This window comes from Thamnophis sirtalis, unplaced genomic scaffold, assembly GCF_051295495.1.
Source record: "Thamnophis sirtalis isolate CommonGarterSnake01/CBP01778 unplaced genomic scaffold, rThaSir2_p1.2 scaffold_5, whole genome shotgun sequence".
NCBI classification, from domain to species: domain Eukaryota; kingdom Metazoa; phylum Chordata; class Lepidosauria; order Squamata; family Natricidae; genus Thamnophis; species Thamnophis sirtalis.
Genome location: NW_028261385.1, coordinates 95,243,146 through 95,270,667, shown reverse-complemented (window position 1 = coordinate 95,270,667; position 27,522 = coordinate 95,243,146). Strand labels below are relative to the sequence as shown.

At 42.3% G+C, this 27,522-nt stretch overlaps 1 protein-coding gene across 2 annotated transcripts in view; it reads left to right on the top strand.

The window, feature by feature from the left end:
• The window catches only part of SLC44A1 (solute carrier family 44 member 1), a 117,392-nt gene that overhangs the window by 56,716 nt on the left and 33,154 nt on the right, over nt 1-27,522 (top strand). For both annotated transcript variants that reach the window (XM_087716221.1, XM_087716220.1), the window contains exons 5-7: nt 1,608-1,701; nt 12,680-12,849; nt 15,254-15,343. In XM_087716221.1, coding sequence (XP_087572347.1) covers nt 1,608-1,701; nt 12,680-12,849; nt 15,254-15,343 — 354 coding nt within the window. The remainder of the gene's footprint in view (nt 1-1,607; nt 1,702-12,679; nt 12,850-15,253; nt 15,344-27,522) is intronic.

Genomic DNA, 27,522 nt, shown 5'->3' with positions numbered 1-27,522 from the left:
GAAACTTCTTAATCTGTGTTTAGGAAAGAAGAAAGAAAGAAGAAAGAAAGAAAGAAAGAAAGAAAGAAAGAAAGAAAGAAAGAAAGAAAGAAAGAAAGAAAGAAAGGGGAGGGCAGAATGGAAAGAAAGAAAGAAAAAAAGGGAAGGAGGGAGGAATGGAAAAAAAAGAAAGAAGGAAAGGAAGGGAGGAATGGAAAGAAGGAAAGAAGAAAAGGGAGGGAGGAATGGAAAGAAAGAAAGAAAGAAGGGAGGGCAGAATGGAAAGAAAGAAAGAAAAAAAGAAGGAGGGAGGAATGGAAAAAAAAGAAGGAAAGGAAGGGAGGAATGGAAAGAAGGAAAGAAGAAAAGGGAGGGAGGAATGGAAAGAAAGAAAGAAAGAGAAAGAAAGAAAGAAAGAAAGAAGAAAAGGGAGGGGGGAATGGAAAGAAAGAAAATAAAAAAGAGGGAGGATTGGAAAGAAAGAAAGAAGAAAAGGGAGGGGGGAATGGAAAGAAAGAAAACTGGGTGGGTGGGTTGGTGGAACAGAATGTAAAAAAAGTAAACTTAATAAAGTGAAACTCATTTAAACCACAAACTGCTGCTGGAGGCAGGCAGGGAAGTCATTTTATCCTGGAAAATCCCAGCCTGGCTGATCTTCTCCCAAACCAAGATTGGCAGATTAATCACTATGCTTTAATTATGCTCAATTTGTAATAATGAAAATACATCCTGCATATCAGATAATTTACATTACAATTCATAACAGGAGCAAAATTACAGTTATGAAGTAGCAACAAAATAATTTTATGTTTGGGGGTCACCACAACATGAGGAACTGTATTAAAGGGCTGCGGCATTGGGAAGGTTGAGAACCACTGGACTAGATGATAATACTTAGGAGAAAAATGTTGGTTTACTTCCAAAAGTTGTAGCAGAAGAGACATAAATACAGATAGAAAAAGGCAACACTCCAGAATCACAGAATTTCTCATTGGTTTGATCTGTTAAAACAGGTCTTGATTATTGAAAATGTACACATACATCTGTTCCTCATTTCATGAACCTCTCTTTCTTGGCACCATTTATTATCCATGTAAAATCATACTAAATTCAAAAATAACTTTTCCATCTACCCATTCACTTCTCAAATTCATATTCTATTAATCATATAAGGGCTGCTTGTAAGGCTTCCTGAAAGATGTCTGTTCCTTGTGGTTATAAAATGAGTGATGAATAATCCATTCTTTGTGAAGATCTCCCATTTTGGTACAGCAGATTATATGGTTGAGGAACTACGCTTTAAACTAGACTGCTGCAAGGAACTGCCCTTGTGGTGATCCTGTTCCAGATAGTTCCTAAAGTTTTTGTTGTAATTATTTGAATATAAATTAAATTGAATACAAATTTGAATATGTAATTATTTGAGATCAGTCTAATTATTTCTAAAAACACAGCATTTCTTTATTTACCTAAGTACAACATTGCTCTCAGAAAATCTATATTGTACATGGCATTGTATATTGCAGCAAGGAATACTAGAATCAATGTTTCATTTCTTGTGTTAATGCGATGTGTTATATCACTTTTCATCAAGTAATGTTCTATTTTGTTTTTTATGCTTTAAACAGGATCTGCTTTATGTAGTTATGAGTTAAAGCCATCTGAATACACTACACATGTAAACGCTGCTAAGCTTTGCCCCAAGCTCCCAGTTCCAGAGAGGTAAACAAATACTCAATGTCTTACTTTGTGACAAAACTCTATGTATGTGTGTGTGTATGTGTGTATTATTATGGAATTTAATCACCTGCTAATTTCTACAGACAATTCATGGAACTATATGTTAGTTGCAGTGACGTGCAGTCACTGGAAGCAGTGGAGGCGGGGCCTCACCAGTCTCCTGAGGAAAAGGAAACAATTTTTAAAATAATTAAAAGGCCAAGGTGGTTGCTCCCAGACTCCAAGTCACAGTGACTCTGAGTCTGCTTAGTGCTAACTGTAGGAGGAGGCTAGAGAACTATGGGCCTCCTTTGCATAAGGAATTTTTCGCCTTTTAAAAGTTAACCAAGGGTTAAAAAGTAAAACATTCCTTATGCAAATGAGGCACATGATTCTCCCGCCTCCTCCTGCAGAGGGCACTTTGTTTAGAGGCTATTTTAAAACATTTAAGCAGAGTCATCCACGTGGTGACTCTAGCAGCAACTATCCTAGCCTGCCTGGCCCTGGCTAGACCAAATCTTGCATTTTTGACGCAGCTGGAAGGTATGTGGGTCAGAGGGAGGGGGCAGGGGGAAGGAATTCAATTTATTTGTAATGTAAGTAATTGTAATTTGTTTTTATTATGGTTGTGTGTGTGTGTGTTTTACCCGCCTCTGCTGGTGCGCGGGTAAAACACTATTTTTATTTTTCATTTTTCATTTTTCATTTTATTTTATTTTTTTAAGCCATGCCGCCTCGGTGCGCCATTGAGCGAAACATGTCCTGGTTTGTGGCCAGGCAGCATGCACTTTAAAGTGCCAGTGTGCCGCCCGGCCACAAATCAGGACATGTTTTGCTGAATGGCAGCCGAGCTGGCCGGCACTTTAAAGTACCGGCATGCCTTCCGGGCCAGCCATTCAGTGAAACATGCTGAATGGCCGGCCCGGAAGGCATGCCGGCACTTTAAAGTGCATGCTGCCTCGGCGGCCATTCAGCGAAACATGTTTCGCTGAATGGCAGCCGAGTTGGCCGGCACTTTAAAGTACCGGCATGCCTTCCGGGCCGGCCATTCAGCGAAACATGTTTAAAGTGCTGGCCTGGCTTCCGGGCCGGCCATTCAGCGCTCGCACCCAGCGCTTGCACGCCCACCGGACAGCGCCGGGGAGGAGAGGAACCACGCGGGTCCCACCGCTGACGGTACGGGCCGAGGGTTGGCTGGCTGGGGTGGGGGTGGCTGCTGCCGAGGCCTCCAGCCTTGCAATCCTGGGCGGGGAAGGCGAAGGTTCGCTCTGGAGCTGCGGATGAGTGTTGCACCAGGAGACCTCCGCCCCGGGGATCCCCCGCTCCCCCCATTCAGATCACCCCCAAACCCAAAGGAGCCTGGCGGGTTGCGTTGCGTTGCATTGCATTGCATTGCATCGCTTGCATTGCACGGCATAGCATCGAGTTGCGCCTTTTGCTCGCCTTTCCAGCGCAGGGGTGCAGGCCAGGGAAGACGGGGTTTGGGGGGCGCGGAGGAGGAAGGGGCGATCTCCCCCTCTGTCCGTCTGTCCTGATGCAGAGCTCCTCCCAGGGGAGGGGGAGGCGGCGAATGCATTGATCCCCGTTTGCAAGACCAGCCCTCTGCCTTTTTGTCCCGTTGGGAAGTGGGGGTGGGAGACAAGAAGGGGGCAGGCTGGCCTCGCCGCTTGCATTTCCCCTATTCCCCCCCTCCCAATATAGGTGCAGAGAAAGAGCCAGGCTTCAGAAAGGAAAGGATATTTTTAATAATTTTCTTTGTCTGAATATGATTTCCCATTGAGGAAAAGGGGAGTTTTAATTCCCCACCAGTAAAAAAAAAGTTTAGTCTTTGAAGGGCCCTTGTGTGACATCTGCCTCCGTGTGTGTGTGTGTGTGTGTGTGTGTGCGTGCCTCACCAGCCATAAACCTCACCGCACGTCACTGGTTAGTTGTAAAGAATTCCCTTCAACTAGTACATGATGCAAAATATCCCACACATATACTTCAAATCTGGTATTGAAAAAGTGTTGGGGGGAAAAATGTTGGTTTCCCTGTTATCATTAGCCAGGAACTCAAGGCAATTTGGCGATACTAGGTTAAATGCTCTGGCATATCTTGGGTTGTGTTGGGTGCATGTGCATGAGATTTCCTCTCCCCTTTTTTTGTCAGTTATGATTTTGTGGTTGTATTTCATTCAGTGGCACTTGATTGCTTAGTTGGAAAGTCTTCCTCCTCAATATGTAAGTGAAGACTTAATTATCCAGGCCAATTAAAAGGTTGAATCATGGCAACTGAGCAAAGTTTGTTAAACTAAGATGTTTTGCTTCCCCTCCAGGAAACTTCATTGGTCAAAAAAAAAAAAAAAAAAAGTAGTTAGGCAGAGAGTCAGAGACTTTTGCCATGTATTTGCAGATGCAAGTAATGTGGCTTTTTTAATTGACAGATGGAAATTTTGTCAATGCACAGATTTTCTATGTGCCATCTAAGATTTTTGGATATGAAACCAAGTGTGCCACTGGGGCCACAATGGCTGATTTATGCCATAATCTTTCAATTTTGCTTTTCAGATCTTGATACTTTGTAATCGTATCCAATTTTTTGTCATCTATTTTGCTACATCTATTATCCATATTTTTTTTCCTTTCAGTCACAGTTAAATTTGGTACCTTACGAGCCAAGACTTTTATCAGTTTATTTTTGGAAATTCCACAATATTTTAATTTTCTTTCTGTTTAATCTTTCTGATTTAATCTCTGGTAGGAAATATATTAAATTCAGGGTAATCTTCCTAACCTACAGAGCAATCCCCCCCCCCCGATCATATTCCATATATTGTAACTCTTAAGACAGGGTTTCCATTTTAAAGTTGGAATTATTTGAGAGGAAAAGAGTTTCCCTTTTTAAAGGGAATATGGATATAGATATTGTCTTAGTGAGGAGCTCTACTTAGCAAAGACAATATAATTTTTTGACTGAGTTTTCCTGAAATGTGAAGGGGAAACGGAAAAGTTCTGTCATTTGTCAATATTTCATTTAACTAGACCTTAAAAAAATATGTTTTTCCTTTACATGCCAGGACTTTATAGCAATTCTGCCTTTTTTGAAGCTTATATTTAATACCGATAATGGTTTCTCTGTTTGAAGAGCTGTCCCCTCATTACACATGTTAGTATTGTTCTTTCCTTTCCTCAGTTATAATCATTATTAAACAAAGGATATAATCAGTAATCATTAATAAAATAACAGGGTGATTCTGAATACATTTATTATTCTACTTACTATTAAAGGAAAGATCCATGCTTTTTACATGTACCAGAGCCAAAACTGCTGTAATAAAAATTGATCTTTTGTGCTTCATTCTCTGGGGTCTCATTTATTCTAAGATATCATGTAGTACCCACTGACCTAATTTTTTAATTCATTATAGAATTTGTCTGCTATGTATTAAACTAGATAATTTCAGAAGTGCTAGATAATCACACTGTCTAGCAAAAGACATTTCAGAGCAATACTTAATTGTGTATAAATGAAGAAGGTAAAGGTAAAGGTTCTCCTAACACATATGTGCTAGTCGTTCCCAACTCTAGGGTTAGGGAAGCCGAAGAGCCAGCGCTGGCCGAAGACGTCTACCTGGTTATGTTACCTTCCCACCAAAAGTATTTTTCTACTTGTATTTTTACATGCTTTCGAACTGCTAGGTTGGCAGAAGCTGGGACAAGTAATGGGAGCTCACTCTGTTATGCTATGCTAGGGATTCGAACTGCCGATCTTTCTGATTGACAAGCTCACCATCTTAGCTATTGAGCCACCGCTTCCCTTAAATGAAGGAGACAGAGTTGCATTAATTTTTTTCCAGGTTATAAAAGATGTATCTTTCTGGAGAGAAAAGATTGTTTTGATAAAAATCTAAGCAACCATAAAGATAATCCAGAGCCAGTCTTTTTTCTGTTCAAATAATGATCAAATCTCTCAGCGATGCAGAGCTAAATATTTTAAAATGAAAGAAGATGCAAAGGAAAGCAGAACTTATCATGAAGCATGTGTTAGCTTTAAAAAAAAAAAAAAACTACATCCAAAATTCCATGTGTCTAGCACCAGTCTAGTGATTTTGGTTTCTTATCAACTAATGTAAACTTTAATTATTCTGATACAAATATGCATGTTGATTTGAAAATTATTCCCTAAAGCTGGTACATTAACAAAAGAAACATGTTGGGCCTTGACTTTGGGGCAATTATCCTGTTTGTTTAATTCTCAGTTTAAGATTACAAATTGCAGTCCTTCTATATGGAAGAAGTATTACAAATTTGCTCTCAATAGTATTTCCACTTAATTGGGTTAAAGAAGAATCCTAAAGAAGTTTCAGTGTCTAACATCTGAATCAATTTGAAGCCATAATTTCATTAGGAAAGCATTTACTTATTCATTCTTCCTTTTGTATCACCAAGTTATTTACACTTTGTTAATTATTTGTATTCACCAAAAGCCTAACATTTCTTAGATGTGGTGCCAAAAGTTCTAAAAAAAAAGACGTTTTGATCATGGGCCTTAATTTAATTTATACATTCTATTGTTGTTCTTTATAACATTGTAATTGGATATTTCATTTATTTGATTTTGTGGTATAAACCATATTCTCATATTTAGGCATATTACTTGGTTGTTTTTTGCTTGATTATCAGTGCAAAGGAGATGGGAATTCTGGCCCTAATTTCTAAAAGCTGTGCTGTAATATCATTTTTGCAACAGCTTACTTCTTCTTCAGTAAGAGTCACGGGGAACTGTAGTGAAATGGTGGTGGAGACAGAGAAGCCAGAAAGACACCAGTTGATTGATTTAGTGGAGTGGACACACTGTCTCCATCTCTTTCTCAGTTGCAGTCACTCACTCCACTTAGCTACAATAAATAAAATCTAGTGTTCTCAGCATTTCTACAATGTAAAAAACTATTAGTTGAAATTAGGATACTGATTCCTTAAACCAGGATTTCCTTCTGATCCCTACAACTTGAAAAGGTAATAGAAGAACTGGCAAAAGTGCTAAAAAAGGCATCCCAAATTATGAAGGGAGGGAAGCAATTTCCCTATAAGGGAAAGTCACATTCTTTGAGATAATTTGAGAAATTAAATATTTTAATAGCCAAGGAGTAGTGATAGAGGCTTATGGAATCACATGCACTATGGAAAATTTGAATCGGAAGATACCTTCTTTCATAATGTTACAGTTGTCAATCAAAACTAAGTAGGGAATTCAGGACAATGGGGGAAAAAACTTTATATACATAAATAAATGGGAGAGGCACTGTCAGGAGATATGGGGGTGGCCATAGACTTATATTGTATAGCATTAAACAGGAATTAGATTGATGGCATGATTACGTCCTAGATTTGCCACAGGAATCTAATTGGCCACCATGAGTAAGAATGCTGGGCTAGGTCTTTGCTTTGGTCATAGTTCTATTAACCCATGGGGCTCTTAACCCCATAATAAATTCAAAATGTTTGTTCATATTTTCCTGGGTATTGCTCAGTTGAGCGAGCGAGCATTCACCTTTTCTATTCAGCTTAACTCTCTGCAAATCACTTGATTTAGAACCACCTCTGAAGCTTGCAGCAAATGTGGAAGTATTTGTACACCAAGACTGCCTGCCTTTGAGAATCATGGTGTAATCAGGGAGATTTTTCTCTTCAGTTGCTGTCATTAGTAGGACCAGGAACTGAGACCACTAGTCATATGCTGAACTGACCATTTTAAATGGTAAAATCTGAACAGGGTTATTGTTAGAATGCTACTTAAAATTAATTAGTTGTTACAAATTAAGCGGCTTCACGTTTTTAAAAAATTAACCACTCTATAAGAGAGATATTGTTGCTGGGTTGACAACCAGGGTAGAGTCAGAATTCTCAAGCTTAGCCATGAAACAAGCATCGTGCAGGTGTATTCTTGTCATTTCTGCTTGATTCTTCCTGTCAGCAAGTATAACTAAAAAAACGTACACCCACCCAAAAACTCAACTACTTATTTTAGAGGTTCCATTTTCAAAACAGCGCGCACATATGTTGCTGGGTTTTGGCAATGGCTGTCAGTGGGATTTCCACGGGTTGAAAAAAACATTTGGAATCAGATTCATTCCAGTTTCTTAACCTCCTTTAATTGGCAAACATACACTCCTTCTATATTGTGCAAAATAAATCAGATGTTTCTTAGAATTTTTCTGTGCTCCTCAAGGGAAGGTTGAATTCTATAACTAGGAAGATTTAAAGTGCATTTACAAATTCCATTATAGCAGACAAGATAATAAAGTTGCTTCTGCACTGGAATATTTCACTGTATATGAACAAGAGTTTTTACCAAGAAATAGAGCAATGTATCTCACTTTTTCTCAATTGAACAGAAAACAAAACCGTTCCACTTGCAGCATTTTGTCACAAATGCTCCAAATTAGCTGTATTCCAGTGGGAGAAAAATTGAATTGTTTTTAGTATTTCAGCCATAGGCATTTTTTAAAAAGGGATTTGTTCTTTTGTTTGCACTTTAGATGAGATGGCAGTACATACATATTGCAACTGCAGCAATGTACAGAAAATTGGCTCAAGGAATTGTAAAACATTAAAACGCATTAAAAATGCCAATAAATAGTAAAGTCAGTTAACAAAAAACCTTTTAGAATCTATGCACATGTATCAAAAAGTTCAATGACTAGTGTTTAAATCTACATTTAAAAAAATATGTTTATGTTTGCATCTATAATAAACAATATAATGTTTATTGTAGTATTCAGTCTTCTTTAACTTGCAATATTTTTCCTTTTATTCCAGCCATAGAACAAAACCTTGTTAATTTCAAGTTTGGAATATTTATGGCAGCAGTACTCAGGTCAACTGTTCAACATGAGATGTTTTACACATCTCTAATTGAAAATGGTCTCCTGGAAAACTGATTACTTGCTTATTTACTCATTTAATGTTCATTTTAAAATAACAAAAAAATCACTGTATATAGTTGCTCATCAATCATGCAACTCTATGTAGCTAATACTTTAAAAACAGTAGGAAAAAATATCAACAAAAGTTAAAAGCTAAAGACAGTCAACAAACTTCTCAATGAGTTATCAAAACTTCCAACTCTGTCCAGATCTTCACTGCCTTGCAAAAGGCCAGCAGGGTATGAAAACACTAGACATGGAAATGGAAAATGCTAAATGCTCTTATTGGACTGAGTCTGTCAGAGCTGTTAGGACACTATTGCTAGGACTTCCCAGCTTTCGACTCAGTCCCTTAGCGAGGACAGATGCATCGAAAAATTCTCTCCATTCCTGGTTTTGTTGAAAGAACTGTACTAAGCAAGGAACTTGGACCTTTGGACATTAAATCATGAGTTTTCACCTGGCTGACTCCTAGCTCACTGGTTGAGTCGCTGGGCCTCCTGTGGTGGCAGGAGCTTCAGCTCTTGTCTAAGAAACTTTGGCCCTCAGTGACAAGCCTCTCAGAGGCTTCCTGCCATTTTTAACAGCTGTCAGGCGCTAGATTACAATAAAGAGATTGCGGCTTGCCTTGAACTTTGCGTGTACTGCTTCTTCGGCAGTGCCGCTTACGGCACCGGAACTTTCATATTCTGAGTCAAGCGGTCATATACATTATGGTTCACATGCATTATTCCAGAAGCCACATAAATGAATGTAGTTTCATCAGCTTCCTTTAACTTCATGTTAAAAAAGGATCATTGGCTTAAGCAGCCACAGTTTTAATTACTCAAAAGCTTGTAAACTGGAATATTGGAAGATGCAATAACTTTTAGGTCAAATAGACTAAATAACAAATGCTTCAATTAAATAAAAAGTGAAAAAGTATTTGTAACATCAAACATGCTTTTAAAAAATTGCACAATTTTTAAAAACATTTTTTAAAGAATTGAATCAGTTCAAAGCAATAAAAGATCTATTTTTCTCATAAAATAGATCTATGTAATATTTTAAAACTAAGATCATGTAATGTAAGTAATGGGATTATATGGATTATCCAGTATTTACTATGAGTATCTTGGGGCATTAAGTGCAGATATTAAAACAGCTTTCTATACAAAAAGGGATCCCAAAACATGCCAACATTTTGGTAGGATCAAAGAATCCTCTCAAGTCCAAAAGAAGTTGAATTGTGAAGAAGCCAGGAACTGAAAATAGGATAAATGCCCAAAGACAAGCTGAAAGTACGAAAAATTAAATCATCTGGCCCAACTCAGTAAAAGTTACAGGATGCCATTGCAATAAAAAATGTATAGTTAATTCATTGAAAATAATGTATAAAGATAAATGTTAGCAAGTCCTCTTAAATCAATTAGTGTCAGGGTCATTATTAATCAAATTTATTTTACCCCTTTAAACAAATTGACTATGTAGAACACCCTTTATTTGCAACTAAACAGGATATAAGTACAAACCTTAGAGCTATGAAATTTTATAAAATGAGGAATGTGAAATGTGAAAGTTCAAGACTAAAAGTCACAGCAACTTATACTTGTGTAAATTGTTGCTACAACCTATTATTATTAAGTCTGTCTCCAAACTTTTAATAAAATATTAAAAGTTTGGAATATAAATGTTCTATCTTTAACATATCAGATAATTATTTGAATATATTACAGCTTTCTATTCTGTCCCCAATAGATTCTTTTAATGTTTAAATTATACAAGACAGATATTTTAAGTCGTTGTAAAAAAAGAGTGATATTTCACATATATACAGTATCATATTAATAAGGATATGGGTAAGATGCAGAAGTAATAATTTCTTAACTTTCTCCTCTGAGAAATTAATTTTAGCCAGTAGTTGCTATAAAAATGTATATAATTCAGCTTTAATGGAATGTTTTAGCAATATCCCATGTAAAAGACAGTAATGACAAATGAAGCAGTGAGTTTTATAGGAGTAAATCCTTAACTTTTAATAGCATCTTTATTACATTAGATTTAAGGAATTAAATAATGGGAATATATATATGGTTTTATACTATTTAACAGTTACTCTGTAACGTAATATAAGCAGTAATTTATGGCAGCATTACAGTTCATTTGAATTAAAATTTCATTAAAGTTACAGCATGCCTTACATAGTTGATAGGTGTCTTGTCAATTGTTTATCCTACAGCTGTAAGCATTGTTTGAACTTTGTTTATACTTATATTTCATAGTGATTTTTAGTTATGTGGGAAATAGAGATTCTAAAAAAATTATCTAGATATATAGTAGACAATTTTCTTCCAGCTTGGAGCTAAAAACACAATTACTGTTTAACATTTGTCTCTGCAAGTGAAATGTAATATATAGAAAAAGGTTGAGTATTTTCTTGTTTCCTTGATTTGAAGGATTTTCCTTTTTGAAAGATATCCAGCTGAGAAGTAAAAAGGCATATCATACCCCACTTGTCACACTTTTGCTGAACTTGGCAAGTAAGGCACCAGAAAGTGAATCAGAGAAGGGGGTTGAATAAAATTCCACTTAGATATGGAAATTGTTTCTATCATTAGAATCTCTAATGAATAAAATTGCAAAAAGTTCTGTGTCCCAAAGAAAATTAAAAATAGGTAAGTTTGACAGTTTCCTATAAATTTTGGCAGCAGTCATGTAGCCTATTAAGCAAGAATGAAGAATAATAATTTACATTATAGGAACTTGTCATTTAATTAGCGGAACTTAACACCATGTAATGTGTTGAATGATCTGGCTATGAAGTACATTATATTGCTAAAAGTATTTGCTCACATCTGATTTTGATTATGTGGATGGGTGAGCGAATACTTTTGGCAATATAGTTTACTTCTACCCAGGGTGGAGAAGCTTATATTGTTACTGTGAAAGCCGTAACACAACTGCTAAACAACAAAAGGAATGTTGTTATATCAAAAGTTCATCAGATTGCTATAATTTCCTTATCTCTTTTTGGTTACACTGCTGTGATGCATTCTATATGGGACCATTTCTGAAGATGACGCAGAAACTTCCATTGGTCCACAAGAGGGTGCCCATTTAGCACCGATACTATAACTACTGTTTTGGTAACTGTCTGCTTCTCAGTCAGTACAGTTGTTGGTCATTACAGAACAAGTCACTCCTGGGTATTTACATCTGTCTATCCCAGCAAGATTCAGCCCACCTACATTTTTTTTAGAAGGATGCTAAAAATGAAGGGAATGGGGTGAGAAGCCAGTGATGCATCTCAGGACTTTGGATAGTCTCCTGAGTTGTAGAATGCCCCTAACCTCCTGGTCATTAGGAATTATTCTGTGCAACAGTTAAGCAGTTAAGGATCCCATGGCTGCCTTTAGATAATTATTTTAAGAGCGGGGGTCATTTGATATTTCATTATTTTGAGTTACTGTATACCACCTGAATCCAAGGAAGCAGGTTATGTATCCTATAGTGAACAAATACATAATTTTCTAGAATTGTTGTAATATTCAAAAACTAGAATAAATTTTGAGATAAGATAAGTGTGTAGTACCTCCATAAAATGCATCTTTCTGTCCCTTCTCACCCCCCACCCCCCACCCCCATGTGTGTGTTCTGGCAGAGATGTTCTTGGGTACTTTCTTCTGCTACAAAATATTTACTTTTCTGAAGGGAGTTGAAGTGGTAATGAGAATTCTAGAAATCAACATTTCTCTCTTACATTAAATGATAGAATATCTTTTTTAAGACTCAGTAGTAGTGGGCTTTTACTACTATTTTAGATTGATTGATTTTTCTTTTTTTTGTGTTATGATGATGCTTTGGGAATATCAGTATGTGCACTCCACCCTCTCTGTGATTTTTTTAAAAATTACTTCATGACCCATTACAGTCATTTTCATTTATAGCAGCACTTTTATTTTATCTCACAGCTTGTGGTTTACAGTATTTATGAGGGTGGAGTGTACTGCATCAATTCACCTTCCATTTGTGTGTTGATGTGGCATTTATATTACATAGGAGTAATTTTTTTTCTGATTTTTTTTCTTGTATCACCAGTGCACCTATTCCATTCTTCCATCGCTGTGCTCCTGTGAACATTTCCTGCTATACCAAGTTTGCAGAAGCCCTGATCACCTTTGTCAGTGACAGTAGTATCTTGCACAGGCTGATTAGTGGAGTAATGACCTGCAAAGAGATTATATTGGGACTTTGCTTGTTATCACTAGGTAATTTTTTTCTCATTCTTAGCTATTTCTGTAGTATTGAATAACTTCTATCCCCACAATATGAAAACGACGCATGCTCATTATTAACTCTTACAGAATAGGAAACTATTCCAAAAAATGTTTCTTATCCAGTTTCTGACTTAAATGCTTTTTAAAACATTTGCATTGAATCTCCTTATATTTAAGTAGTGTGGGGATTTTAACTGATGAAAGCTTAATTATTTGAAGACACAAATGTTGCATTTCCATTATGGTAGTTAAAGAAATCTGACTATGTAAATATATATAGCTATATACAGCTATGTAGCTATATAGCTTTGCTTAGCGATAAAGAACCATAGATAAATTGCTGTAAACTGATCAAATAAATAGCAGCTATAGGTATATTAAAAACAAAATAAAAGATTAATCCTTTACCCTAAAATAAATATCAGGATTACCACAACTTTAATGCAAATGCCCAAATACTATTGTGTGCAATAGAAGGAACTTGACTTTTTTATTTATTTATAAGAAGTACCATTCACTGTTAGAAAAGAAACACTGGCTTTTATATAGCATAACTCAACTAACCATATAGTAAATAAATAAACAGGCAAGTATGTTATTGTTTTCCAGTTAAAGTATCCTTTCACTTAAAATGAATTTAATTTATGAATTTCGATAAGAATGAATAGGTGGAAGGAAGCAACATATCCATGGACATTTTTCACATGTGCCAAATTGGCCTCTTTGCAGGAAAAAACAAAGATCCAAACAAAGTTGTTGTAATGAAACAAACTGAAAGAATTGACCAAATGCAGATAAGAATACATAATAGATTGCATCCAAGCCTGAATATTCTCTGTCTGCTCATTCTGGCATGATTATAGTTCAATAAGGACTCCATAATGAAAGCAGTACAAGCTTATTTGTCTATATTGACATTATTTTGTTTCTTTTATGGACAACAGTCACACATTGAAATAGAAAGAATTCACACATTTATAAAACATTACATTTCCTTAAAGTTCATATTTTATTTCTAATGTTCAAGGGCAAAGATTTGGTATAGTTTTAATTAGAATTAGTGTGTATAGTATTGTTGAACTAATTAGCTGATCTTTCAATCACATAGTTTAAAGTGTGCAGCCCTAATTAAAAATTCTTAGCTCTGTATAGACTTGATTGTTAAGTAAATATGATGATAATAAGAGAACTGTCCTTAGTATGGTCTTACATTGAGCGAATAGCTCTGAATGAAAAATATTCATTAAATATTCCTTATAATACACACTGTACACGCACATACCAGTTGATAATAAGATTTAGGGTTATTTGCAATGACTGAGAATTCATAACTATCTAAAGCCATTCATTTTGAGATGATGATAAAACGTAGTAGTACAATAATTACATTTATTTCATCAACATAATGGATTGAAAAAACTTTTTAATCACTTAAAAGCCTTTACCTCTCTGCATATTTATGTCACAGTCAATGGGAAATGAATATCCTGAAACTTGATGAATATTGATAATCTCAACTAAAGTTAGCAAATGAGCAAAATTGTATAACTTAATCTTCACGGTATCAGTGCTTGTTAAGTATATTAAAGATCATATTTCGGAAACAGCACCCATGCATTTCTCAGTTTGCTGATACTTGCTAAATATTACATATTCATTATGCTGCAATTTATGTTTATGTATTTATGTGCACTTGGACACACATTCATACATAATTTAATATAATTCATTACTTCTAAAGTTAATTACATTAAAAGTAGTATCCTACTAACTGATACATGCAGTCCAAAAGGAGTCGCAGCTTTTCTTGCTCTTCTAAGTCGCCCTATTTGTTGGCATTTTAGATATGTTTCAGTATGAAACAAAGTACCACAAACAATGTAGTAAAAAGGCAGGATTTTCACATTCCAAACAAAGCACTAGATATGTAAGAGTTAGCTAAATGAATCACCCTGATCAAATTGAAGCATAAAGCATGGTTCTTCTCACAGTTTTTACATCCTTATTCATCCTTGACATGATGTTAAGCATGTGTGTCTGCATGCGACGTTTTGGGTTTTGCTCACCATGAGTTGTATGATGCTTTTGCAACTCATGATAATAAATGTCCTGTTCTTTCATGTCATTTAATCTTTTGTCATGTGCCTGCATCTCTTTATTTATTATCGGTATGTATATATAAACATTGGTACTTCATCTGCATTTAGACTTGTTTTATTTAATTTATATCTGGGAAGCTGAATAGAGTAGCTTAATCTGCACATTGTTGTACAGAAGAGTTGAAGGTAAATGTGATTTTTTAAAACTAATTTTAAATTGTATTATGGCAGCCATTATTTTTGGCTATTTGTGGTTGGAGTAATTATCCTGTCTATTCTATTTTGTTTCTCTGCAGTGCTTTCCATGATTTTGATGGTGATAATCAGATATATTTCAAGAGTACTTGTCTGGATCTTAACAATTGTTGTTGTTTTGGGCTCACTTGGTAAGTAAATGAAGGTATTCTGTCTCCTCAGACTACATACTGTACATACTTTCTTCATAAGTTTAACACTTTTTTTTTGCTGCAAAACCATTTTGCTATTGTTTATGATAATTGAAATAATCAGAAAAAGCCTCCACTCGCATGCTTCCTTTATCATGTGATCCTGGCAATAAAGTAATGAAAGGGATAATTGTTCCAATGTTAGCTTAAAGACCTGTTCTGACCCCCACTCCGGCCTGTGATTAACGCAGACACAGGCTTGGCTATTTGCCACTCTTTAATCACAGGAATTACAACTCCATTGGCTGAAAACCCAGACAACACTCTCATGGAAGAAGCGTTGGCAGCAACCCAAACCAAACAGAATGGAAATACAAAAAAAACCAGATAAGAGTTCCTCAAGACTGTTATGAACGGTTGTGTCCTGCAAAAGGACCCCTCCCAATTTCTTACTTATATTCTCTCTTGGGAGGGGCCAAGCCACAACCACCTGGGCTTGATTATCTCTTATGAGTCTGCCTCCACAGCTGCTGCTTCCGTTTCTCCGCCCTTCTTTGTCTGGCATCAGGAACAAACTGCCTTGAGTCCTCCCAACTGCTCCATGCCTCCGGCGCCTTCTGGTGGCTAACCAGCCTCTGGTCCCTGCTCTGAGTCTGAACACTGCCCAGGGTCCTCCACATCTTCCCTGGCAGACTCATATGATTCCTCGCTATCTGAGTCCATCAGCAGCTCAACCGGATCCTGCTGGGCCACAACAAAGACCATATGTAATGGCCAGCACAGTGAAGAATATAATTGGTGTTGCTTTATTAGAAAGTAACCCTGGAACTGTTTTAACTACCATCTGAAAAAGAAATAACAGAGTTTTTTTATTAGTTTAGAGTAGAGGATATTTCCAGATATCATTAAGAATAAGTTTAGGTATTACATTTGCCATAGGTTCCTCTGGCAAATGCAATACCTAATCTTATTCTTAATGCTATGTGGAAATATCCTTTACTCTAAATTAATAAAAAAAAACTTATTTTTTTTTCAAGTTTACATTTTCCATTGCAAACCTTAAGAGTTAAAATAATCATTTCATGAGTTTCACCACAGTCTACATGGTGTTATTTATTGACAAGAATGGGAATAGTAACTTGGGCCCTGGGATGAGAAATGTCTCTAGTAGTTCCTTCTACCCTATCCATTTATCCATCATAGCGGGTACAGTATGCAGGGGATATAGAAAGTCTACACACCCTTGTTAAAATGTCAGGTCTTAGAGATGTAAAGAAAATCAGACCAAGATAAATCACTTTCAGAATTCTGTAGTATAACATATAAGCTGTATAATTCAGTTAAAAAACAAACTGAAATCTTTTAGGGGGAAACATAATAAAATGCACAATAGCATGGTTACATACCCTAAGTGTGCCTATCTTTAAAGTACTACTTTATTGAAGCACCTTTTGATTTTATGACAGCATTCAGTCTTAGGATAAGTGCCTATCAACATGGTAATACATCTTGTCTTGGGAATCTTTGTTTACTTTTTCTTGAAAAAGCACTCCAAATCTGTCAGATTGTGAAGGGCATCTCCTGTGCACAGCCTTCTTCAGTCACCCCACTCCAGATTTTCAATTGGAGTCAGGTCCAGGCTATACTGGGCCATTCCAAAACTTTGGACTTCTTCGGGTAAACCTATTCTTTTCTTGATTTGGAGATATGCTTTGGATTGTTGTTATATTGACAGGTGAATCCTCTTTATACTCAGCATTTAGCAGAGGCCTGCATTTCAGCAGAAGCGTTAACATTTTGTACCAAAATTCACTGATATTTGGAACTGTTCATAATTCCCTCCACTTTGACTAAAGCCCCATTTCCAGCTGAAGAAAAGCAGCCCCCCCCCCAAACATTATGCTTCACTGTGGGTATGATGTATTTTTGGTGATGTGTAGTTTCTATGCCAAACATACTTTTTGGAATTATGGCCAAAAAGTTCAACCTTGGTCCAATGTTCCCTCTAATTTTTTTTCAGTGTGTGCGGAAAAGTATAGTGTTTGAGTGGCATTTTCATGTCTGAGCACCTGAATTTTTTTCACAGATGTTTCACAGAGCAATTGATTTATAGGATCTGAATTGGAATGGAGAAAAATGGTTTTGTGCATGAGTGTGTGTGTGTCTTTGAGTGAGCAAGGGATCCGGTAAGGGAACTGTGCCTATTTAGAAACAAAAGTAAATTATTGCAAACATGATCAGTCGAAGATAAGTATGGGGACAGGTTGGGCGGTAGAGAGAAAGTGATAAAAGAGTAGGAGAGAGGAAGAGAGGAAGAAAAAAGAGGGAAGAGGGACAGAAAGAGACAGAGAAGGAGAGAGAAAGTGACAGAAGAGTGGGAAAGAAGGAGAGAGAAAGAGAGACAAAGAGAAAGGATGAGACAGAAAAAGACAAAGAGGAGAGAGAAGGGAGAAGGAGAGAGAAAGTGACAGAAGAATGGAAAAGAAATAGAGAAAGAGAAGAGAGACAAAGAGAAAGAGGATGAGAGAGACAGAGAGAGAAGAGAGGAAGAGGAAAGAGGAAGAGGAAAGAGGAAGAGAGAACATCTCATGTCAATCCTGAGGTGCAAATATTCTCTTTGATTGGTAATTTTATTTGTCCATTTACTATCCAATACTCTCATTCTTCCTTAAGTTCATCAAGAATTTTCTTCTTTTTATTGAATTTATCACAATACCTTGAGAACAACTTCTTCAGCATAGCTTTAGAGCTATTTAAAATATATAGAAATTTAGGTCACGTTTTCAGAACATTAGTCTACTATTTATAAGTCACTTAAGTCAAAGAAACAGAATTCAGAAAGTTGGCTTCCCTTTTTGTAATTGCCTATTGCCTGCTTAACTTTTTACCTACATTTTTGATAACTGATATTCACTGTTGACCCAAGAAGCCCATCGTAGAAAGAAACCCTCCATATGAACTTTGTTTGGTTTCCATGGAATGAAGTTTGGTCTTTTTCTCAACCATACGGTAGCATATTCTTTCTAAGGAGGATATAATCAAGATAGTCCATAATTGCCTACCAATCTAACAGTATAGCAATTGACAATCTCTTTATATTTCAACTCTAACTCTTTCAGTCTTAAAGGTTTGGTGAGGAGAAATCCAAAAATTCTTTTAAAGAGGAAAAAAAATGCTTGCGCAATTGCACCCATGGAGACATGTATATATGCACAACACACAGAGAAACAAACTTAACAAAGTGCTAAGTTTGCCCACCAACTAACTAACCCTCTCTCTCTCTCCCTCCCTCCCTCCCTCTCCCTCCCTCCCTCCCTCCCTCCCTCCCTCCCTCCCTCCCTCCCTCTCTCTCTCTCTCTCTCTCTCTCTCTCTCTCTCTCTCTCTCTCTCTCTCTCTCTCTCGGCATCCAGGCCAGATGAGAGGGACTGCAGAGGGTCTCCTAGAGTCTAGGGCAGCGAGTCATTCAATGGAAAAGTTGCCTCTTGGAAGGAATGACCCGGATTGGCTTCCGCTTTCGATCTGCCGCCCAAAGACCGAACGGAGAAGCAAAGAGACAGGAGAGACGAAGCAGGAGAGATGAAGCGGGTGCCAATCCGGGTCATTCCTTCCAAGAGACTTTCCCATTGAATGACTCGCTGCCCTAGACTCGAGACCCTCTGCAGTCCCTCTCATCTGGCCGGGATGCCAGCGAGAGTGTTGGGCTGAAGGAAGGAGGGATACTCTTTCTCTCTCTCTTTCTCTCTCTCTCTCTCTCTCTCTCTCTCTCTCTCTCTCTCTCCCTCCCTCCCTCCCTGGCAAATCTGAGCAGCCGCTGCTGGGAGCCCGTCCCATGCCTTCTCCCAACCACCACACCCCTTCTCTGAACTACTTACTTTCTGCCTTGTGGACTTAGAACTGACATCTCACAAAAACCACTGCGTGGCAGTTGGAAACTGCTGCGCGGTGTTTTGCCATGTGTGCGGCCACGCGGTCGCGCAGCTTAGAGGGAATATTGCCTTGGTCCCATCAGGCCATAAAACATTTTCTCACATCCTTTTGTCTGACCTGAGTAGATATGCTTTTCTTTGTGAGAAAAAGCTATTGTCTTGTCAACGTAGTTCATAGTTCAGACATATGAAGAATATGAGAGCTTGATTTGATTTTGATTTTTTTGATTTTATTTATTATTTATAGGCCGCCCTTTTCCCTGAGGGGACTTAGGGCGGCTTACAATTCATGGGAGGGGGTGTGCAAGACAAAAACATAAGACAGTACGTGAATAAAAAAATAAACAATAAAACACAACTTCCATTCAACATTCGGGTGGGGTGGATTAAAATCTTTATCCCCAGGCCTGACGGGATAGCCAGATCTTAAGGGCTGTGCGGAAGGTCTGGACGGTGGTGAGGGTGCGAATCTCCACGGGGAGATCGTTCCAAAGGGTCGGAGCTACTACTGAAAAGGCTCTCCTCCGTGTAGTCGCCAGTCGGCACTGACTGGCGGATGGAACTCGGAGGAGGCCTAATCTGTGCGATCTAATAGGTCGAAGGGAGGTAATTGGCAGGAGGCGGTCTCTCAAGTACTCAGATCCACTACCATGGAGGGCTTTATGGGTGGTAAGTAGCACCTTGAAGCGCACCCGGAGATCAACAGGTAGCCAGCGCAGCTCGCGGAGGATAGGTGTTATGTTGGCGAACCGCGGTGCGTCCACAATCACTCGCGCGGCCACATTCTGGACTAGCTGAAGTCGCCGGATGCTCTTCAAGGGCAGCCCCATGTAGAGCACATTGCAGTATTCCAGCCTAGAGGCCACAAGGGCTCGAGTGACTGTTGTGAGGGCCTCCCAATTCAGGTAGGGTCGTAACTGGCGCACCAGGCGAACCTGGGCAAATGCCCCCCTGGTCACAGCTGACAGGTGATGGTCAAAGGTCAGCTGTGGGTCCAGGAGGATTCCCAAGTTGTGAACCCTATCTGAGGGGTATAAAATTTGACCCCCCCAGCCTGAGCGATGGAACACTGGCCAAATTATTGGGAGGGAAACACAACAGCTACTCGGTCTTGTCCGGGTTGAGTACCAGTTTGTTAGCTCTCATCCAGTTCTTAACGGCCTCAAGACCCCGGTTCATCACGTCCACCGCTTCATTGAGTTGGCACGGGGCGGACAGATACAACTGAGTGTCGTCCGCGTATTGGTGGTATTTTATCCCGTGCCTCCAAATGATCTTGCCCAGCGGTTTCATGTAGATGTTAAATAGTAGGGGGGATAAGACCGAACCCTGCGGCACCCCATATGTTAGGGGCCTAGGGGACGATCTCTGCCCCCCAACCAACACCGACTGCGACCTGTCCGAGAGGTAGGAGGAGAACCACTGCAAAACAGTGCCTCCCACCCCCACCTCCCGCAGTCGTCGCAGAAGGATACCATGGTCGATGGTATCAAAAGCCGCTGAGAGGTCAAGGAGAACCAGGATGGACGCATGGCCTCCATCCCTGGCTCTCCAGAGATCATCGGTCAATGCGACCAAAGCGGTTTCTGTGCTGTAACCAGGTCTGAAGCCGGACTGGAAGGGGTCAAGGTAACTAGCTTCCTCCAAGGACCGTTGGAGCTGGAAGGCCACCACCTTCTCAACAACCTTCCCAACAAAGGGGAGGTTGGAGACTGGACGGTAATTGTTGAAAATGGCTGGATCCAAGGATGGTTTCTTCAGGAGGGGTCTCACCACCGCCGCTTTAAGTGCGGCGGGGAAGTGCCCCTCCTGAAGGGAGGCAGTAACGACCGCCTGGATCCAGCCTCGTGTCACCTCACTGCTGTTGGCAACCAGCCAGGAGGGACACGGGTCCAGTACACAGGTGGAGGCACTCACAGCTTGTATGGCCTTGTCCACATCCCCAGGGGCAACATCCTGAAACTCAACCCAGAGATGGTCTGCCAAGTTATCCCCCTGTGTCTCGGCTGGATCTGCAAAGGTGGAGTCCAAGTCCGACCGAAACCGAGCAACTTTGTCCGCTAAGAACTGGACATAATCCTCAGCCTTACCCTGCAGGGGGTCCCCCGTATCCCTCCTATTTAGGAGGGAGCGGGTTATCCTAAACAGGGCGGCTGGGCGGGACTCAGCGGACGCAACCAAGGTGGCAATATACGTTCTTTTTGCTGTCCTCAATGCCCTGATATATTCCTTGGTGCAAGTTGTTAAAAGTGCTCGGTTCGATTCGGACTTATCGGACCTCCACAGGTGCTCTAGGCGTCTCCTCCGGCGCTTCTTCTCCCAGAGCTCCTCGGTGAACCAAGGAGGCCTCCGGGATCCGCCGACCCGGAGGGGCCGTAGTGCCACTGCTCCGAGAGGAATACGAGGTCGAGCATGTGACCCGCTGAATGGGTTGGGCCCCGAATTACCTGGGTCAAGCCCATGGCTGTCATGGAAGCCATGAACTCCTGCGCCCCATCAGAGTGTTCACCGAGCGAAGGCAAATTGAAATTCCCCCAGGACCATAAGCCTGGGGAACTCAATTGCCAGCTCGGCTACTGACTCGAGGAGCGAGGGGAGGGCTGCTGCAACGCTGTTGGGAGGCAGGTACGTTAGCAGCAGACCCACTTGACCCTTGAGGTCCAACTTCACCAGCAGGGACTCACACCCGACAAGCTCCGGAGCAGGGATCCTACGAGGTGCTAACGACTCCCGGATAACGATAGCCACACCGCCACCCCTTCCCTGGGCTCTCGGCTGATGAAGCACCTGAAATCCGTCTGGGTACATCTCTACGAGGGGGACTCCTCCCTCCGTGCCCAGCCAGGTTTCAGTAATACATGCCAGATCTGCCCTCTCGTCTAAAATTAAGTCCCGGACGAGGGGAGCCTTGTGAACAACAGACCTGGCATTTAGCGACAACAGCCTGAGACCAGGGTCCTGATTACTTGCGCCATCTGGCCTCGGAGTGGGACTCATAGGGCCAGAAGGAGGGATCTCTGTGATGTAGCGAACCCTCCTTCCCCGGTAATGGCCAGCCCTAAAGTCCCCGCCATATCTGCCCCTCCCTATAACGACTGCAATGCTCCGACCCACTCCCGTGGCCGTGGTCCCCCCAACCACCCCGGTGACCCCCGCATTCCCCGGCAGGTCCTCCGAATCAGACATACTCGGGCGCTCACACAAACAATCCCCACATGATAATTAAAACACAAAAATACAACGATAATAACAATAAAAGTGGGATCATTCAATTCACACATACAAGTCCCATACACTCACCATACCGTTTAAAAATTTGCGTAGCGTGCGAAGATGTTACAAAAGGTCATACAAAAAATATACAGAAGGGGAAGATGGCATTTCTTCCCTTCTTATGCAGTTGGAAAGGTCCCAAGAGTCTAGGCGGTTAAAAAGACCGCCAACGATGTTTAGTCCGGTTTGCCAACGATGTTGGGGAAGGCAAAGTCTAGGTGACTGAGATGGTTTCCCTGGGGTGGCGAAAAGTAATGTTGGTCGGGCAGATACAGTTTGTTCGCGCGTGTGGAAGCCCAGAGGATGTAATTGCAGAAAGGGTGGGTAGATGTTTAAAAAGATGAAAAAAGTACCAGTAATGGCCACAGGGGGGAGTCTGAAATAGTAAACCAGCCCAAAGATGAAGAAAAGTACCAGTAGTGGCCACTGGAGGAAGTCTAAGCTCCAGGTACCTTGCCTTTCCAGAGCAATGGCGTCCAATGTAGAAGAGTTCAGTAAATAGTTCTGTCGGACGTGGCTCTCTTGAGATGGCAACAGCAGCAAACAATAACCAACACAGCCAGCACAGCGAGGAACCCGTTGTTGAAGTCCTGGGGTCACAGCCCCGGCAGTTAAACAATAGGTGGAAGCCGACGGAGGCAATGGCAAGATGTAAGATAAATGCCGTGCCAAAGGGGAAAAGGGGAAATCAGCTGGGCTGCATTGCAGAGCTGCAGGATTGTAGTGAGGGGAGAGAGCTAGTTCTCTAGTCCAGGCAGGCACTTCCATAGAATTCCCCACCCCCTGTTCGGGGCACAAGCCCGCACGCCAACAATAAAAGTTATTTAATGAAAGACCGGGTCTCCCAGGGCAATGGGGCGGCTTCTCAGGGCGGCGAGGCCAAAACCACTGCCGCTCGCGTAAAGCCGCCGTCGCCGCCGACCAGCTATTTAAGAAGATCGTCGAGGGAGGTAACACCGTCCAGGAGCCACCCAAAGGCAGCCCCCTCCTCAAATAATTACCTCCCCGGGAAGCCTGAGCGTTGGTATCTTGGAAGGACCCCTCCGTTCTCATGTCCGGGGTCTTGGTCACCTGAAGTCTTTTGTTTTTTGATTTCGATAGCCGGAGCGGTGAGACTCTGCAGCCATCTGTGTACACAGTACACAATCAGCACATGCCAGAAATTCCTGGAGTTCTTGTAGCTATAGGCCTCTTGGACCAGTTTTATTTTTTCTTTTTCTCATCAATTTTGGAAGGACATGCAGCTCTTGGTCATGTTACTGTCGCACCATATTTTCTCCACTTGGTGATGACTCTTCATTGTGTTCCATGGTATATCCAATGCCTTGGACATTTTTTATACAATTTTCCTGACTGATACTTTCTAACAATGAGGTCTCTTTGGTGCTCTGTAAGCTCTTTGCAGACTATGACTTCCACTGTAAGAAACAACTGAGTAAATGTTAGAACAGCTGAACTTTATACGGGCTTGATCAGAATCCCTTTAATTGATGACAAATGTGTCATCAAATGTGTACTGAATGTGATTGTTTAATTTTCCAGAGTGGGAGGAGGGAATGGTCACACGTGGGTTTTATCACAGCCTGATTGGTCCAAGACTGAGAGGAAATCTATAAATACTGGTGTCTGACCACTCCTAGCCCAGATTCTCTCTCAGTCTGGTCCAAGCTGTAGAGTAGTTTGATAGGATTCTACTTTGTTTTCTACTTTTGGGTGAGTTCTATTCAATCTGATTTCTATTTGGCTAATTGGGCACTTTAAATCCTTTTAAATTCTAAATTGATCTGCTGCGGCCCCAAGGGACAGATCTCTGCCTCGGGCGGCTGGGGGAGGGCCCAGTGGGGCACTAATCTCCCCCCCGCAGGCCAGGAGCCTTGTCCGACTCCCGGGTGAGCGGGGGTGCGGGCTCCATTCAAGCTGCTTAGAAGCAGCCGTTTTGCAGCAGGAAAGATAAAAGGGCTTCAGAGCCTCAAGGATCGAGCGAGCGGCCCGCCTTACAGCTGATCGCTCCGGAGGGGGCCTCGCTGCAGGCTCCTTTGTTTGTGTTGCCGTGGGGACAGAACGGGGGTGAGGAGAGCGTGTGTGTGTGCCGTGAGACTCTCCCTGCTCATTTTAAAGCAACGCCGGCTGGAAAAGCCTGGCTGGGGTGCTGGCATTATTTCCAGCCCTTTTCTCCCGCGCACGGAGTTCCGGCGGCCATTTTGGAGGCTGCCACGTGCGTGAGGCCTTGCCTTTATCGACGGGCCTAGTGAGAGGCCTTGAGCCTAGGTCTCCCCACAGGCTTCAGGCCCTGGTCTCAGGTGGGACTTTGGAGGCCGATTCCTGCTCCTTTCGTCGGACACGTGAGTGGGGCATGGACGAGGGAGCGGAGATTCCCCAGGGGCAAGGGGCAGGCCCAACTGGGAGTGAGGAGGCCTTGGATCAGGAGGGGGGGGCCTCCCCCTCGGAGATCCCTTTCTTCAAGGCGCCCCTCCAGTTCTGTCTCTAGGGATGAGGCAGCTCGCCATAGGGCGCTGGAAAAGACCTTTGCCAGGGCAGAAAGGCAGGCCCAGTCCTCCAAGCCTTTATCTAGGGACAGATCCAGGTCCCCTCTTAGGCCCATTTCAGAAAGGTCACCCCTTAGGGGTTTTAGCCCGGCTTCTTCAGGCAGCTCCCCTGGTAGGTCGCGGGCCTTCTCCAGGAGGGGGCGTTCTCCATCCCCCATAGATGATCCTCTGGAGGGCACGTCCAGAGGCCCCTGTTCCCCCCAAAGGTTGGCCCCTCAGGGCCCTGCTTCTACTTATGGGGATGTGGAGGATCTGGATAATCTCCCTGAAGGGATTAAAAGGCTTATTTCTGCAGCCATCACTCGGGGCATTGCCCAGCGGGACAAAGGCTCCCTTTACTCTAGGCATGGGGGGCTGAACAGGGCTCAGTTTCGGGCTTCCTCCCCTTCCATGATAAGTGAGGCTTCCTTCCTGGGGGGGGGGAGTTACCCCAGGAGATGGGATTCTCAGATGATGAGAATACCACTGTTTCGGAGGAACCTTCTTCCAAGGTCCTATTTATGCCCGCATTGTTTAAAGTTCTCTTGGATAAGGCGAGGCACACCACCAGGGTCGGAACTGGGGATCCTTCTGTGCCCCCCCCCCCAAGGGATCCCGACATGGTTATGTTCTCTGCCACGGCCACCAACAAGGAAGAGATCCCTGCCCCTCCCTTGTTCCTAGAGGTTCTGACCGACCAGTGGGCTAAACCTTCCAATTTTTCTTCTCCAGGCAGTACCGACCGTCGGCATTATAACGTGGAGCAAACCTTTGCTCAGGCCATTCAGCTCCCGACGGTTGACACCCCTGTGGCCGCATTGGTGTCCTCCTCCCCGGTGGTGTCGGGCGATGCGGCAGATAAGATGAAGCCGGAGGATAAGCGCGCAGAGCTTACTTTGCGGAAGAACTTCAACGCCACAGCGTGGGCCATTAAGGCGGCGGCCTCGGCTTCCTACTTTAATCGTGCCACGGTCATGTGGCTCAAGAAGCTGCAGGAACGCATTCCCATACAGGAAGACCGGATCCATCAGGATCTGGTCAAGATTCTGGCAGCGTGTCAGTTCTCAGCTGACGCGACCTTGGATATGGTCAAGTTTGCTTCTAGCGCCCTGGCCACCTCGGTCACCTCCCGTAGGCTCCTGTGGTTGCGCCATTGGCAAATGGACAACAAGGCGAAGTGGGATTTGGCGGCTGCCCCCTTCAAAGGGCCCGATCTCTTCGGGGAGGCCCTTACTCGCATCCTAGTGGAGGATAAGGACAAAAAGAAGGTCCTCCCCTCCACGGCTAAGAAGGCCGAGAACAAGTCACGTCCCTTCCGTAGGCAACGGTTTAGGGCCCCCAGCTACGGCTATAACCAGCACTTCTCTTCTTTCTCTTCGGACAGGCAGTTCTTGGGGCAGCCCTTCCAGGACAGGAGCCGATTCCAGGGCCAGGCTCGGCGGCCCTTTTGTGGGGGAGGTGGCCGTCCCTTCCGCAGGGGGAAGTGACTCGAACCCGAGTCATCCCATCGGCGTCCGCCTCGCTCTTTATGCAAACCGGTGGGACGACATCACATCGGACGCCTGGGTCCGGGCCACGGTTCGTTACGGGCTCAGGTTAGAATTTCTCTCCACTCCTCCAAATCTCTTTCAGTCGTTCCCTCCGTCCCGGAGTCGAGAGCGCCGCCGCCTGATGAGTCAGGCGATCGCCCACCTCCTCGAAATCCAAGCGGTGGAGGCGGTTCCCGCAGGGGAACGGGGCCTGGGCCACTACTCAAATCTTTTCGTGGTCCCGAAGAGCACGGGGGGTTGGAGAGCAATTCTAGACCTCAAGCGCCTGAACAGGTTTCTGGTCTACAGGCGGTTCAAAATGTCATCGCTCAAGTCCATACTTCAGGGCATCAGAAAAGGCGATTTCCTGGCCTCCGTGGATCTCACGGAGGCCTATCTTCACATTCCCATCCTGCCCGCCCATCGCCGGTTCTTGAGGTTCTCCCACGGGTCCCACCATTACCAGTACAGGGCGCTTCCATTCGGCCTGGCCTTGGCCCCGCGGACCTTCACAAAGGTCGTGGCGGCTCTGGCGGCCCATCTGCGAGCGGTCCCGGTCCGCCTCCAATGTTATTTAGACGATGTCTTGCTCCAGGCGGGCTCCCTGACTCAGGCCGTTTCAGATCTTCAGCTTACCATTCAGAGCCTCCAGGCCCTGGGGTTCTCGGTAAACTTCGAAAAGAGCCATCTCACTCCTTCCACTCGCATTCTGCATCTGGGGACAGTCATAGATTCCAAGATGGGGGAGGTGCGTCTGTCTCGGGAGAGGCAGGTAAGCCTTCATCGTCTGGCAGAGAGCATTCGCACAAAGAGCTCCGTTTCCATCCTCTCTCTGTCGCAGTTATTAGGCAAGATGGTCTCTTGCATAGGGATTGTGCTGTGGGCCAGGCTCCATCTTCGGCCCCTTCAATGGGAACTTATCCCC